Source organism: Eubalaena glacialis, chromosome 12 (assembly GCF_028564815.1).
Source record: "Eubalaena glacialis isolate mEubGla1 chromosome 12, mEubGla1.1.hap2.+ XY, whole genome shotgun sequence".
In the NCBI taxonomy this organism is placed as follows: Eukaryota; Metazoa; Chordata; class Mammalia; order Artiodactyla; family Balaenidae; genus Eubalaena; species Eubalaena glacialis.
Window position 1 is genome coordinate 25,367,282 of NC_083727.1, and position 16,215 is coordinate 25,383,496.

General features: G+C 34.0%; 1 protein-coding gene across 5 annotated transcripts in view; it reads left to right on the forward strand.

Moving 5' to 3' along the window:
- The window catches only part of REPS1 (RALBP1 associated Eps domain containing 1), an 80,182-nt gene that overhangs the window by 33,584 nt on the left and 30,383 nt on the right, over positions 1–16,215 (forward strand). For all 5 annotated transcript variants that reach the window (XM_061207278.1, XM_061207280.1, XM_061207279.1 and 2 more), the window contains exons 2-8: positions 5,680–5,803; positions 7,427–7,623; positions 7,756–7,909; positions 8,467–8,591; positions 9,097–9,259; positions 9,538–9,601; positions 10,747–10,901. In XM_061207278.1, coding sequence (XP_061063261.1) covers positions 5,680–5,803; positions 7,427–7,623; positions 7,756–7,909; positions 8,467–8,591; positions 9,097–9,259; positions 9,538–9,601; positions 10,747–10,901 — 982 coding nt within the window. The remainder of the gene's footprint in view (positions 1–5,679; positions 5,804–7,426; positions 7,624–7,755; positions 7,910–8,466; positions 8,592–9,096; positions 9,260–9,537; positions 9,602–10,746; positions 10,902–16,215) is intronic.

The following is a 16,215-nucleotide window of genomic DNA, read 5'->3' on the forward strand; positions in this document are numbered from 1 at the left end:
GAGTTGCTAAATGCTAGAAACAGAAGCTTTCCTCTGGGGCAACAACTCCTATCTACATCACCTGTCCTAGTACTTCCCTGACATTTCATTTTTTAGTTTTTTGTTTGTTTTCACTTGGAGGGTAAAGTCTAGTTGCTAATATTCTGTGAGCAACTGTAGGTATAGGGAGCTTCATCTCTGTCCCAGTCTCACTCTCAGTCGTACCTAGCATGTCTGGGTGAGTCCCTGCATTTTGCAGGCCAAATTGATTCTTCTCCATGGATATTCTTGGCACTGATTTCTTCTACCCTACTTCATTTGGCATGACTCCATCTGCTTTCTGATTGCTAAAATTTACTCAAATTTCCTGTCAGTTTATTGTTCCCCTTTCCCTCTTATTTATTTTTAATGCGTTCCCTTACTATCATTTTAATAAGACTCCTGAAAGGAGAGGAGGTAAGTTCCTGTACTCAGTGTATTGTCTTAAACCAGAAGTTCAAAATACTTGTGAAGGCATGAGAACATCCCATCTTTTAGAAGACTTTTCATCAAAAGTTATAATAAAACCCACTTTGGTGCTTAAAGGCATTAGTTCTCAGCTCTCAAGAAAATGTGGTTTTCAGGAATGATTTAGTTTCTGAAGTCCCTGACTAAAGTACATTATGATCAGGTAGTAAATAAAAAGTGATAATAATGATATTTGTGGACCAGACACTGTTGTAAGTGCTCTATTAAGTACAGTCTCATTGAATCTTCACAGCAACATATGAAGTAGTATATTCTTTTCCCCAGTTTACATATGAGGAAACTGAGGCACATTAAAGTTACATAACTTTCTCAAATACTGTATAAATGATACAGAATGATTCCCCAACCACAGTAATCTCTATAGGTATTAAAGTGAACTACAATCTAGTTTATCTTTTCTTCCTAGAAGTTAGTGGCTTTTTCGTAAATATTATTAGAGCATTTAGAAAAGAAATTGATGCTATTTATTTAAGGCTAGTATTCCTTTTTGAATCCAATAAAATTAATGAAAACTTTGACACCTCTCTCTCTCTCTCCCCCCCACCCTGTTCCTCCCTCTCGTCTCAGAACAGGCAGCCAGGATTCTGTGCCTGTCAGTAAGATGTTACAGTCATTCAGACTTAATAGTACTTGACTGTGTTACATTTTAAAGCATATTCCATTTCTAGAAATTTGTTCTACAGTTGTACAAGTATACAAAGATATGTGCACATGAATGTTTATGGCATTATTTGTAATAGAAAGCTGGAGAATCCTAAATGTTCATCAGTAAGGGGTTGATTAATTTGTAATAGGAATATCCAGGCAATGGAATGCTGTGTAAAAAAATGAGAGAGACCTATATATGCTGATATAAAAAGACCTTTGAGTAATATTATGTGGAAAAAATCATATATAGTATGACCCTACATGTATAAAAAGTGTGTGTGAAGTATGTGTGGTCATATGTTTGTATATATGTAGAAAAAATTGGAAAAACATAAAAGAATGGTTACTTTTGATGAGTATTGTAAGAACTTTTAATTCTATATCCCAAGTACTATTATATTTATTTTACCATGAGCATATAAATTTTATAATGTTAAGAAAATAAAGCTTAATTGTTTGTAGTGGCTATCAGTAGTATACCAGCAACCACTCACTGGACCTGGGTTTCCTAGGTGAGTTAGAATCTATTGGAAGAGATCTGGGAATCTGTATCCTAAGAAGGGCTTTAAGTAGTTCTCACGATCAGGCAACTGTGTGAGCTTGCACACAAATACGCATGATTTAGAATAAGGGAAAATTACCATAAAGAGGCAATTAAAAGAGTGAGGCTACTTTGAATAATGCTGAACTAATAATAAATTTCAAAATTTAGAGGCAATAAATAGTTTTCTAGGAAATTATCAAATATTTTATAGATAGAAAACCTAGTTTATTCCAAATAACTTGGAAGAAACAGAGAAATATATCAGAGATATTGCCTACCCGGTGTCATAGGTGAATTTTCTTCCAAATCTTTAAGGATCATGAAATTCCTAATCTATTTAAAGCAAGAAAAAAGTAAAGCTTGCTAGTTGTGTTTACAAAGCCAACATAATACCAGTTCCAAACCTTTCAGGTATAGCTTTTTTTAAAAAGCTTAATCATTTTAAGATTATGGTTAAAATTTTATATAAATATTATTTGAGAAAGTAATGCACCATGACTAAATGGAATTCATTTCAGGGATCAAAGGATTGTTTGATGTTAGGAACTCTATTAATAGAACTATTAATAAGACCAAAGGGAAAAATTATCATCTTTTAGTTTCTGCCCCCAAATGCACACAATAAAACTAACATCTATCTGTGTTTTTTTAAAATATAAAGCCCAAAGCAAAACTATTAGAATAGGGGAACTAGCTGAATAGTTTCTTAACAAAGGTGTTGCAGAGTGTTAGCCAGCATTGCCATTAATAATAAAACACTGAAGTGGTCTTGTTAAAGTTAGGAACCAGACTGTACATGAATTGCTGTCCCAATTAAAGTCTCAATTTATTTCAATAAATGATTCTAAAGATTATTTGAAAGATTAAGTAACATGAGAATAGCAAAGAAAATTCTAAACAAAAACAAAAAGTGAAGGCTGGGCTAACCCTATCAGATATTTAAATATTATAAGGCTAAAGTAATTAAAAAAGAATGTTACAGGTCCAGGTTCTATGTAGAACTGTGTAACACAGGGGGTCAGAAATAAGTTACTGGAGAAAAAGATGAGGTGAAAAAGATGAGAAACACTCTCATATTGACAGTGAGAGAATAAATTTTGGTAACCTTTTTGAAAGGCAATTGGCTATAGCTAATTTTTAAACATATGTATACTTTGGTCTAGCAGGTCTGCTTCTAGGAGTTTATTCCAAGCATTTCTTTAGAGACAAATTTTGTCTAATTCACAAGATTGTGATGGTAATTTAGACTTCTTGGTAATTTAGTCTATTTTCTTCTTGATAGACTTCTTTAGACTACTTCATCAGGAATTATTTTTGTAAATTTGTATGTCATAGCTCCTTTCCTTCTTTCCTGCGTTCGTGGGCTTATGGCCTCTGCAGTACGGGTAGCTTGGAGAGACACACAGTGACACACATGCCTGACTTGGGCCGCAAAGTGAGGTTTTTAAGTGATGCAGCCAGGATCAGTTGTAGAGGAATAATTGCATATATTGCCTTTGATTCCTTTTATCTCCTCTTTCAAAACATCTTTCTCGAGTCCTGAGGTGGCAGCTTGGCATACAGGCTCTTAAGATTTTGTTATGTCTGATACAATAGAAAGATAGTATTTCTCCTTTCTCTTCTACCCCATCCCACCCCATTTCCACCCCACGTCCTGGGAAGAGCTTTGGGTTTGTAATCAAAAGACCTGATTTCTAGTGCCTGTTCTGCTGACTAGCTCAGAGACTTAAGAGAAGCAAAATTACCCTCGTAAACTTACTTTCTTTCAAAGCCAAATATCTTAACCTGTTTTGTACCTGTCTTTCTACTTAAATTCCTCCTGTTTATTCCTTAACCCACTGCAAACTAGATTTTACCCTACCGCATCTCGATAACTGCTCGAGCAGCAAAAACCTAATTGCAAAACATAGAGTACATTTCCCCCTCCCCTTTTTTATTGGATCCCACTATTTGTCCTTTTTAGAAATTATCAATATTTATCGTTTTTCTGATTAAATGATATTATATATTTTGGGTAGTAAATACAGTCTCATGTAAAGAAAACATAGAAATATCCCTTAATCTCAGCACCCAGAAATAAACGCTGGCATATTCACTACCTCTTATATGTACATATCTTAATAGAATTGGGTTATGCTTATGTATACACTGCTTTGTGTTCTGCTTTTTGTTTTCATAACATTAATGCTATAAGTGAGTTTTAAAGGCTACATATTTTTCTCATTATATGGCTATTCCATAATTAATTTTTATCTGTTCTTGTGGTGAGTTCAGGTTGGTTTTCATCTTGAACACCCTGTACCTAAACCTGTATGTGCAATGATTGTTTCTTTTAAGGCTTGCTCCCACCTTCCAAAGCCTCTTCCCACCCTTGGTTTCCCACTTCCTGCTGGTACTTTTTCCCACTATCTCTTTCATAGGGTCCTTTTTATACCTGCCTGTTAGGTTTCCTTTCATTGCTCTGGGCTTGCTGGCAGTCTCATTTACTCCCCCAACTTCAGTCATCACCTCCTGTCTGCTTCCCATCTGTGGAGCATATCTCCTCAACGTGCTCCCTTCTGAACACTACCTCTGTGTTTCTAACTGTTCCCCGGGTAACTCCCCCTGAAAGTCCCACAGGCACCTGAAACGGATGTAACAAGGATAAAGAAACTACAGGTGATCTCCTTTTAGGTCTTCCCGTTATTTATCTAGCATTTACCTGGAATATTTTAGACGCTTTGGTTTATAAGCCAAAGTAATCTAAGATGTGAAATGATCCCTTAAGGGGTTCCAAGTGGGCACAATAATCATAACACAGTGCCTGCATAGCCTGCATGACTGTGTGCTCTTCTATTCTTAACTCTCGCCCTCCTTTTCCTCATAGTTCCCTTAATGTAAACCTGCCCCTTTATCCTCCTTGCCCTTTAAAATTTACACAGAAGTGATGCCCCTTAGTGGCACAACAGCAGCTTCCTCCTGTGCTGATTATTCATGGCAAAAATGACTGTCTTTTTTCCTTGTGCAAGTAAACAAATGGTTATTGTTATTGTGATATGTTGCTGAACCATTGATAGGTGCTTTTTTGCAATTCTAGTAAATACTTCTGATTTAGTACCACAGCATCTCAGGTACCTTAATCTTCCTTTGAGTGTTTTGGGAAAAAGAAAATAGACAAAATATGTTCCCTTTGTACAAGAAGTTGAATTTTTTGAGAAGCTGAGACAAGGATACTTAGTGCTTGTTTTAAGATTACTTTATGATGTCTATATAGTAGATGTTACTCCAGCTTTTGGGATTATAATTTAATCTTGTAACTTAAAATTCTCTTTTCTAGTCTGATACTTGTAGTAGCCAGTCGAGAAATACTTGTTGAGTGACTAGAATGATCCTTGAAAGCCTTCATGCTTTAAAAAAAAAAAAAAAGCAAACAAACAAAAATTGTTGTTTTAAAGAAAAGTAATATAACCACGTTAAATATAATCTGGAAAATAAGAGGGGAAAAAACCATACTGTTAATCTCACCTAACAAATTTGTTGGTAGAATTTTTATATATCTGGTTGTTTTAAAAGTTGTGTTTATGTAGTTAAAATTATGCATCCTGCCTTTTCCCACTTAGTATGTCATTTTAGGACTTACTTTAAATGGCTGCTTAATAATCTATGAGTTGCAGAAACTTTTGGCCCTATTGTATGCACAGTGTTTATGAAGAAGAGTAGATGGTCATTTGTTTCTAAAAGATATGATTCTTAATAAAATGTAGTTGCTTATCACATTAATTTTAATACGTAGGAGAATGATAACCCTCTTATTGTAAGGTCAGTGCCTTTTTATTTTCAAACATTTAAACCTGAAACTTGAGGAAGTTGGTTGTAAGTTGAGAGTAATATACCATATGTCAGCTATGTATTTTGGAGAAGTTATAAACAGAAGTTAGATAGCTGCTTATGTGGAGAATTATTGTCATAATTCTTAATGTTAACATTGTGTTCTTTTATAGATTATGGAGCTTTGTGGTGCAACTAGACTTGGTTATTTTGGAAGAAGTCAGTTCTATATTGCTTTGAAACTTGTAGCTGTTGCCCAGTCTGGCTTCCCTTTAAGAGTGGAAAGTATAAATACAGGTAAATATGGAATATATTAGTAACTGAAATGAAAATGAACTTCTAATCACAAATGAAGTAAAGTCAGAACTGTTGAGTCTTTCTGATGTTTCATTGGCATTTGTGATATTGAGTTAGTGTCATGACTTTTACTACCATGCACTTTTCGTTTGTTAATATTAGAAAAATATGTCTGTCTTAACTCTGTTATGGCATATATGTACTTCATACACATTTGATGGTAATATAAAAACTGTTAAAATGGTGATTTTTAAAAATTAATTTACTAAAAATTGCTTAGAATTTAGATGAATAATTTTATCAAGGTAAATGATGAATTATAGTGCCCATCTTCATATATGCTTTCCTAATATTCTTTTCTACTAACTAAGTATAAAACAACATTATACTTTGTGTTTTCCTGTTTGGAAAAGCCATGAAAGCTACATTTGAAATTAGAAAGAATAAGTTAACCAAAACTTTGACAGACACAGTATTAAGAATATTGGCAGACTAAAACCCAAATACAAGCATCTAACCACCTTACAAATGTCACCTAGGATAATTTGTTTTTCTGTTATTTGGAGGCTCATTGATGCCTAAGTAGATGGAAATTCTATAAAAGTAGGCACTTAAATGCAGAGTTCTTTGGTTTTCATAGGAAAGGTGGGCAAGAGAAAACTTGAGGTTTTCTCTGATGTTAGAATTTTTATAACATAGATTTAAGTACCAGCTCAGTTTATTAGTCATCCAGAGGTTTTCATTGTGGAGCTCTGGTTTGCCACATATCATTGTTCTAGAGTTAAGAGTTTACATTCTTTTCAGGTAATTTTGAATTCCTTTACATAAATGCTGAATAAACAATGTTTTCCCTTCTTAATGTGGAGATACTAAAGAGAAATTCTGGTAATCATGGTGGAGGGAAGTACACTTTCTTCTAAGAATGGTTCTGCTGCTGTATTGTTCTAGTCTAAAAGTGTGCAGAGAAATTCTGTCTTTTATCCTCTTCTCTATTTAAAATTGAATGTAGAATATTTGCCTGTAGGAGTGTCATAAGCTAGACTAAAGTGGGTGGGTATAACTAACGCCTTGTTCTGTGTCCTTGGTAGGTGAACAGTAAGATGTTTTCAGGAATTTCTGCAATGAAAATGTCTAGATTAATCTAGTCTCAAACTTAGTGACATATTCTTATTTTGCTTAGAGCTCTAACATCTTCCTTTAGGGAACCAGTGTGAGTAGAAACAGCCTAGGCTTCGGGGTCCGACTCACCTGGGTGCAAATCCTAACTGTCAGTGACCTTGGCATCTTGGAGTCTCAGTTTCTTTCTCTGTAAAATGGGGTTGATATGGTTATGAGACGAGATAGATATAAAGTACAAGCATAGGGCCAGACATGCAATGAACATTTAATACAGCTTAACTCCTTAAGGACAGTTTGGTGTTACTACTTCTTTCTAGGTTAGAGTTTCCCTAAACAATCTAAGGGAGATGATCTGAATTTTGTAGAGATAAACATTTTGTGTCTGTTGTTTCTGTATCAGTTTTTGCAAAAATTCTTTCTAATGTCAAATTCATCTCTTATTTCAGTTTTTCGTGTGTATACCCTTTTTTATTTTGAAGTAATAATTATTTTTGTGGTTAACAGTAAAGGACCTTCCTCTGCCAAGATTTGTTGCTTCAAAGAATGAACAGGAATCTCGTCATGCAGCCTCATATTCTTCAGATTCTGAAAATCAAGGGTCTTATTCTGGTGTAATTCCCCCACCACCGGGCAGGGGGCAAGTGAAAAAGGGATCCACAAGCCATGATACTGTCCAGCCTCGTACATCTGCAGATCAGCAGGTAAGCACGTGCATGTAAATGCTATCAGTTGATGTCCTGTGTGAATGCTTACACTGAAACATTTATTGAGTACCTTAGTCATGAAAATGTTACCTTAAGATTTAAATTTTAAAGTAATGATGTTCTTTCTAGGAACCTGTATCCCCAGTAGTTTCGCCACAGCAGTCTCCACCAACTTCTCCACACACATGGAGGAAGCACAGCCGCCATCCCAGTGGAGGAAACAGTGAGAGGCCTCTTGCAGGACCTGGGCCATTTTGGTCTCCCTTTGGTGAAGCACAATCAGGTATTTAGAAATTTTTTAAAAGTAACATTTATTAAGGGTTGTAAATTGAAGAAAACTTGATAGTGTTCCTTTAAGAGTTGCCTCCAAGTCAATTTTAATTATACGTTAAGTGCCTTAAAGAGAAGCAAAAGCCAACTGTGAAAGTTTCTAAGTAGATATATCACTTTGAAGAGTGGTAATTGCATTTATTTATATCTATGATGCTTAGACAAAAGTTGATCGGTATCAGATTCTCTGAAGGGTAAAATGAAAAAATAAATATTCCTAGGGATGTATTCCCAGGTATAGATTATATTAGTGAAGGGAAGTACACTTTGTTGTAAAAATGATTCTGCTGCTATATTGCTTATTACAGCAATAAATTGGTTGTACCAAACGAGGTATAATTTTAAATTGACAGAAAAGATTCCATTTTGGAAATTGTTAACATTTCTTCAAAGTTAGCATTAAAAAGAAAACTTTTATATGTGTGTGGTGATTTGTTATCATTAAAAACCTGGTAACTTTATTTTTTTTCTCAAAAAATGAGTCAGCATGTTTACCCATTCTGCTTTTAGGTTCTTCTGCTGGTGATGCAGTATGGTCAGGGCATTCTCCACCTCCACCTCAAGAAAATTGGGTCAGTTTTGCAGATACTCCACCAACCAGTACTCTTTTAACCATGCATCCTGCTTCTGTCCAGGTGTGACATTTTATTGGTATTGCATTTTTATTTGCTTCATTCAGAGTATTGCTGCAGTCATTGTTTTCCTATTTTGCTGTTGCAAATTTTATAAATGCAAGTTCACTCTTTTACAAAAAAACAGAACTCTGCGTTTTCTTCAAGTCTGTTTTCATTGGAATGTTTCACTGAAAGTTTTGGCTGATTTTCTTGCTAATTCCATAGTGAAGTTTTGAAAGGTTTCTGCATCTAGGAATATATTTGCTTGGCTTTCTTAGCACATTTTACATAACTTTCTGTTGCTTACATATTGCTGTCGTTCTACACATTTATATAATCATTGTGCAAAAACGTTTAATAACCTATATAACAAATATGTGGTTTGCTGATGAGCTTGTGAAGACTTCTTATTTTTTAAACATCCACAAAAAGTAAGTTTTACTTTCAAAGATAAGTAACCTAGCAATCTTGGTCCATGTAATCATATAGATAGATACTGTACTGAGAAAAAAATGTTTCATTACAGGACCAGACAACAGTACGAACTGTAGCATCAGCTACAACTGCCAATGAAATTCGTAGGCAATCCAGTAGTTATGACGATCCCTGGAAAATAACAGATGAACAAAGACAGTATTATGTAAATCAATTTAAAACCATTCAGCCTGATCTAAACGGATTTATTCCAGGTGAGTTGTTAAAAACAGAAGTTCTTCTAGATGGGATAGGACAATCTCAATTTCATAATCTCAAAAACATGGTTTTATTGGTCAGAGATTATAAAGGATAAATTAATTCTCAAATTGCCTAAAAACTTTATAATCGCTGGAAACCAAAAACATGACATGTACACATGTTAAGGTTACCTTTTTCTCAGTGACAAAAGTCTTAAGACTCTTACCTCACATTTTATTCTTGGAGCTGTAAGTTCAGAATAACATTAAACAACACTGTTTTAATATTTCAGGATCTGCAGCTAAAGAGTTTTTTACAAAATCAAAACTTCCTATTCTTGAACTTTCTCATATTTGGTAAGTGTGGTATATCATTAGTTGGGTATTGTGGGTTGTTTCAGAGGAGTTTATAGCAGGTAGATTTTTGAACTTTAAAAAATAAACTATTAGAGTAACGTTTTCAAGAATATTCTCAAAGAACTCAGTATTGCCTTATAATAGCCAGCTTCTCTCTCACTCTTTAGAAAAGAAATAAGTGATAACACTGTAGTAGTTCTTTAAAATGTGCTATAAAATTCTTTAAGCTGTATCACCTGTTTCTTGTTGAAAGCATAATGTGTGGAATAAAAGCTAGTTTGCTCATACATGGTTATGTTTATCACATTTGTTTTTTAACAAGTTTAGTAAGTCCTATACCAAGGCATGACCTTAAGGACATGCTTAGCTGCCATTTAAATATAGACTGAGACTCAGGATAGCTGCTGTGTAGTTGAAATTAGCCATTAAAACACAAATTACAATCACAAATTGTTTTTTAAAAACAATTATTGGATAAACAAATGTTATTTCTACTGTATATCAATGAATTTCTTTACATTCTAAATTATTTTGTTATTAAGGTTTTTAGAAGCATAGGATGCTATGGTAGGAAGTAGGTAGATAATGCCTAAAACCGAAAAATCAAGAACTAGCAATATATGCATGCTATTTATGTAGTTTAAGGTAATGAATAAAAAATGGTTGCATCTGCAACCAGAAAATCAACATCAGGGTGGGGCTGCTCTTTCTTTGTATCAAGCCTTGTAATTCTATTGGATGCTTTAAAGTGCATACATGTAGAAGTTTGATAACAATAAAAACAGTTTTTTAAAATTTCAGTGACTTACTAACTAAACCTAGCTTTAACTAAATCCTATTACTAAAAATGCATATGGGTTAAAGGTCATTTTTTGGTGACTTTATTTATTGGGACTGTTTTTTCAGCATTTTATTATGAGAATTTAAGGCATACAGAAAAGTTTAAAGAATTGTTCCTTGAACACCCATCTGCCCGCTGCCTACAGTTAACAGTTTGCTATATTTGTTTTATTACATATCTTTCCATCTATGGAATTTTAAAAATTATAGATTGCTATTTTCTGGGAAAGGATTTCTCTTCTTTTTGAGATCTAAAGGGAGTCAAAGCAGAATATGATTATATTAATAATAAGTTTTTCTTCTAGGGAACTCTCAGACTTTGATAAAGATGGAGCCTTGACACTGGATGAGTTTTGTGCTGCTTTTCATCTGGTAGTTGCTAGGAAGAATGGCTACGACTTACCGGAAAAACTCCCTGAAAGCTTAATGCCCAAACTGATTGATTTGGAAGATTCAGCAGGTAAGATTGGGAGCTGAAGAGACCTGATTGCATGCCTTAATAAACATAACACTTGATTCTTAAAGCAAAATAAAGATGGACGTTAAAACTTAGTTTAAGAGCATAAACATTTCATCAGAAGCACGTAGATTTGCCCTCAGAATAGGATGTACAGGCTGAACCTGGATTAATGGCTTGGCTTATTTAGTAAACTTTAAATGAAGAGATAAAGAATACATGCCACTATTTCACCTTACACTAGTGACTTGCAGAGATCTGAAGAGCATTTCATAGTGTCTTGTTACTTTGCTGCCTTTAATTGCATTATAAATTGAAGTGGGTAAAGTAGCCTGTCTTCATTATCAACATTTTTCCATTTAATGCATCTTGATTTGTTGAAGGGAATGCCTGGTTTATCCTTAGACCTCTGCAGTCCGCAAGCATTTTCCTTTAAAAAGCCCACCTCTTTTCTTCAGACTCTAAAGAAATCTGGGAAATTTGTATTTGATTGTAGATAGTGCTTTTTTTTTAATGTTTACAAGAATGCCTTTGTAAGTGCTCATATTTACTGGTAGCTTTCTTTGAAAGGAAATAAGACTACAAGGGGTAAAAAATGAGTATGTTTTTCTCACATTCTGAATGAATAAGAGGAAATTAATGCTAAATTCTTAATGCGCCTAATTAAAACTAAATTATTGTTTTCAATTTTGCTATCTAAATTCTCTTGTATTTTATGTTGGAAGGAATTTTATGCTTTTAAAAAGAGAAGATAGAATGGAATTTGGCTCTTAAAAGGGCAACGTCTGTTTAACTCAGAAATGCAAGTCATCTGACTTCACTGTCTAAATTATACGGAAAGAACCATGTACACGTCATTACTGTCAGGAAGAGAACAGTCTCCTTGGAGTTAAGAATCTGAGTGTGCTTCTAGTTTTGCTAATTACTCTGTGACCTTCCTTGGGCAAGTTCTAACCATTTACTCTTATTTTTTCCTTCTGTTTCTCCACCTGAAATGTGGATTTGATGCCATTCATATTTTAAGACCTGAATTGTATCCTGACCTTTTATCAACCAATAGGTTGATTAAATAATTTACTGTTGATTTCAGTTTTTTAGAAACATTATCCTGTGAGAATCCTAGGATTTGCCTAATCATTTCAGGTAGTTATTTGGCGTCAGTTACCCTCTAACTTGAGCTGAAAGCTAAGTGTTTTTGTCAGATAATTTTGCTTCAGAGTTCTTTGGTTTACCTAATTAGGAAATAAACAAAAATCACTTCTTTATTTAGCTTTTTGCTAGTAGCCAAAAGGGAAGCAATTTTGATAGCTACGGACTTGCTGCATCATTGATTTATAAATTGGGCTCGTATGTAGAGTTTTTCTATGACTTTAATTTTTTAAAAACTGATAGCATACTAATACAAGAAATAAGTCAAGCTTATTGTATGTCATTTTCTAGAGACTTGTCTGATCTTGTTATCTATTGGATTCAGGTAGGTGAATCTGGCTTTTGCATGTAGTCAGTAGAGTCTTTTTTTTTCTTTCTTTAATTTAAGTAAAGTCTGATTCTTTGTCATGTTGATCTACTGACGGAATTTTAAGGCTGATGATGCAAGAAGTTCTTTCCTGGGCATTTGTCTTTTTACACCTGTTAGATTTGTTTAGCAAAGAGACACTCTGGTTTTTTGCCTGCATGTATCTATACACTATTGCTCTAACTATAATTTTAAAGGTGTCAAAGACTCAGTTTTTTCCAATTCTAACATAATATTATATGGTTTTCCAATCAAATTTATTGTAAACATTTTGACCACACAATATTAGATTAAAATCTGCTTTGCCTACTTATAAATGATAAATTTGGAGTTCTATTTTGAGGTGGGAAGAACCATTTAATCTTTTTTCTCCTACCTATCATAAGCCTGAGATTCATGACACAAAGTCCTTTGAATATAGAAATTGTCATGTGACACTGTGATTCAATCAGTATCCTTAAAAACCATTTTAAAATAGCTGTGTTTTTAGAAGTTCCCAGTTAAAGGAGGCATACCCAAACACTTTCTTTTGGCTGACCTGAGAACTTATCATAAATATTCCTTCTGTGGAGACTCTGTGCTGTACAGGCAAAGGTGGTTTCTATCTTCTCTGATCTCACACAGCATATTCTATGTGCTGTTCATTATGGCACACATTATGCTGAATCCTGTTCTTTTTTTTCCTCTTTCTACCACTACACTCTGAGCGCCTTAAAAAAACAGGAAATGTATCATATTCATTGTAGTTTCCTCAGGACCTAGCACTTTGCAGGCATGGACTAAGTAGCTCAGTAAATAATTATTGAGTAAATTATGCTAAATGTGTGCCATTTTTAAAGTAGGGTTTTTTCCTTAACATTTCTGTCTTTGGAAATACAGTCGTTTGTTTTAAGTTTATGATGTTGGGACATATTAAAATATTAGCTCCACAAGTATTCTATATTTACAATTTAAATAACTCTTACAGAAAAACAGATGATGAATAATGATGACTTGAGTTACAGTTGCTTGAAGTAACAAGCTAAGCTTTCTGTAGGCATGCAAACATAGGTGGGATATATATGTATTTTTTCCAAAGTCATTTGAACAGATTTATAGGGTTAAATATACCAGATAAAACAGAACAACGAAGGACCAGAGGTAGAAGTACTTGTGTAGACCTGAATTAAAATATTTAACATTGAGCATCACTGAATTTGACAGCTGGAGTAAATAAAAAGGGAAACTTGACTTTCGTTGTCTTATAAAAGAAAACATACAAGAATTCATCTGTGGAAGCTTTCTGAAGCTGAATTCAAGAAAGAATGGTAATCTTCTAGGAATAGCTATCTTCTTTTTTTCTAAATTTTTAAAATTTTTATTGGAGTATAGTTGACTTACAATGTCGTGTTAGTTTCAGGTGTACAGCAAAATGAATCAGTTATACATATACATATACCCACTCTTTTTTTAGATTCTTTTCCCATGTAGGTCATTACAGAGTATTGAGTGGAGTTCCCTGTGCTATTCAGTAGGTACTTATTAGTTGTCTATTTTATATATAGTAGTGTGTATATGTCAATCCCAATCTCCCAGTTTATCCCTCCCCCCTCTTAGGAATGGTTATCTTCTATTAAAAAAAAAAAAAAGATTAAGGTGACCTGCTATCCTACCACAATTGTATCTTAAAGAAAAAAAAAAAAAACACGTTGAGTTATTATACATTTTAAACTCAATCTCCACCTCTTTTTTTTTTCCACCTCTTACACTCAATTTCCAAAGAATCATCTTTGTAGCACAGTTGCAATTTTACATATATTTTTTTGCGATTATTTGGTCAATCTCTCTTAAACTAGATTAGAGGTTCCTGGGCAGACAATAACCAGATTGGTCTTGTTCATCATGTTTAAGCACCTAGCAGGGTGCAAATTGAGTACACATAAGTAGGCGTTCACATTTTTGAAATGACTAAGTTGGCTGAGCCACTTGTTTAAAACTGTTTCCTGTCTTCACACCACACTGCTCACATGAGCACCTCAGTAGTATCTGCTTGAGATGCTCCGAGAGGTAAAGGAATTTGTTCACTATTCTATGTCCTCCTCCATAAAGGCTGCTTTGTACAGTAAACTTGAGCATGTGTTTCATTGTTGTTGATATGGTGCATAGCATAGGTCCCCAAGCTCCTAGTGGTACTTCCTTTTTTTTCCTAGCAGTACTTGTAACATGAATATTTTTAAAAGCCAGACTTTTTATTTATGAGTCATTTGCCAAAAATACGTACTTGAGACTAGCTTGATGTGAGTTAATCAACGTTAAGGGTTTCTCTTGTGTTCACCCAGAAAATTTTAACATAAAAGCCTGCAGAAGTAACACATGCAGCTATCTGTTTTTACACAAGTGCATTCACACTGTACATCCTTGATATTTTTCTAATAATGTTGTACGTCTCTGCACTTTGTTACATATAGAGCTGTCACATTCTTCATCATAATTAGTGAATGTTCCTTAATTCAACCAGTTTGTTATTGATGGAATTTTCGGGTAGTTTCCTGGCTTTACTTTTAAAATGGTGTTGCAAAAAAAAAGATACATATATTTTTGCTTTGTACAGAGAACCTCGGATCTTTGTTTTGGAAAATTTACTCTCCAAGTGCCTTTAGTTGCAGAGGAAAATGAAAATAGGCACTAACATTCATCATTAACTTTACACCTAAGGAATTAATTCTCAAGCCCCCCACCCCATATATGTATACATTCTTAATACTCGTGTCATTTCTTTTCAGATAGTGGGGTATTGGAGGTGATGAATCAGTACAATTGTAAATACTGGCAAAGGTGCACCATTTAGTGAAACTGGACAAAATAATTAAACTCCTCAAATTCCTGGCAAAAACAGTGACAAACAAGGCTAGCTAATACTTGAAGGAGAAAATCTCTGCAAGAATGACACAATAGGGGCTTTAAAAGATTATGGTTTAAATATCAGTGGATTTAGTAAGAGTCCCTGGGAATATTTAACGATACCCTTAATTATTTTTTGCAGAAATGAGCTTTTTTCTTTATGATTGTGTTGTGAAAGTCAAAATGAAGTGAAGGATGTCTGTCTTGCTCTGTTAGGACGAGAACTCCGTGGAAATAAATGGGAGCCTTGTCTTCTTGCTCAATACTGTATCTTTGTTTACTGTATTTACTTATAGGCCCTCAGTAAATGTTCACTGACTGAATTCATGCTTTTATTAATTTTGCCACCAAATTTCACCCAAAATCTTTAACATCATTTATGGTTTGTTCTTTATACTCATTTTCTGTGTAAGTCTTGAAGAAAACGCCCCAGTTTAGTTGTTTTTTCTCTTTATGAAATTTTAGTCCTTATTTTAAGTAGATTAACTTTAAATGGGCTTTTTCCATTTTTAGCTATACTTGGATAATGGAAACCTCCTGTATATCTGTGGGTAATACTCTTTGAAGTATAATAGCTGAGCCAAATAGTATTTGCTATAAAATGTTGATCAGTACTGCAAAAAAAAAAAAAAAAAGGCAACAGATGCAATTTAATTAGTATTTGGGGTAAATGTTTTATTGTTTTCAAATCTTGTTGGACATGTTTTTACATTCATTTTTTAAAAATCTTTGGTTTTAATTCAAAACTAATGGACTACTACATAGTCCTTAAGATCTGCTTACTGAGTAAGTTCCCATTTTGTGGAGTATTGGGGAGAAGTGGAATTAATTTTGGAAATACAACTTAGTTTTTCGATCCATGTAATATCATTCAAGGCAAACAAAGCGTATCTTAAATTAAGTCTTTAATTTCTTTCTGCA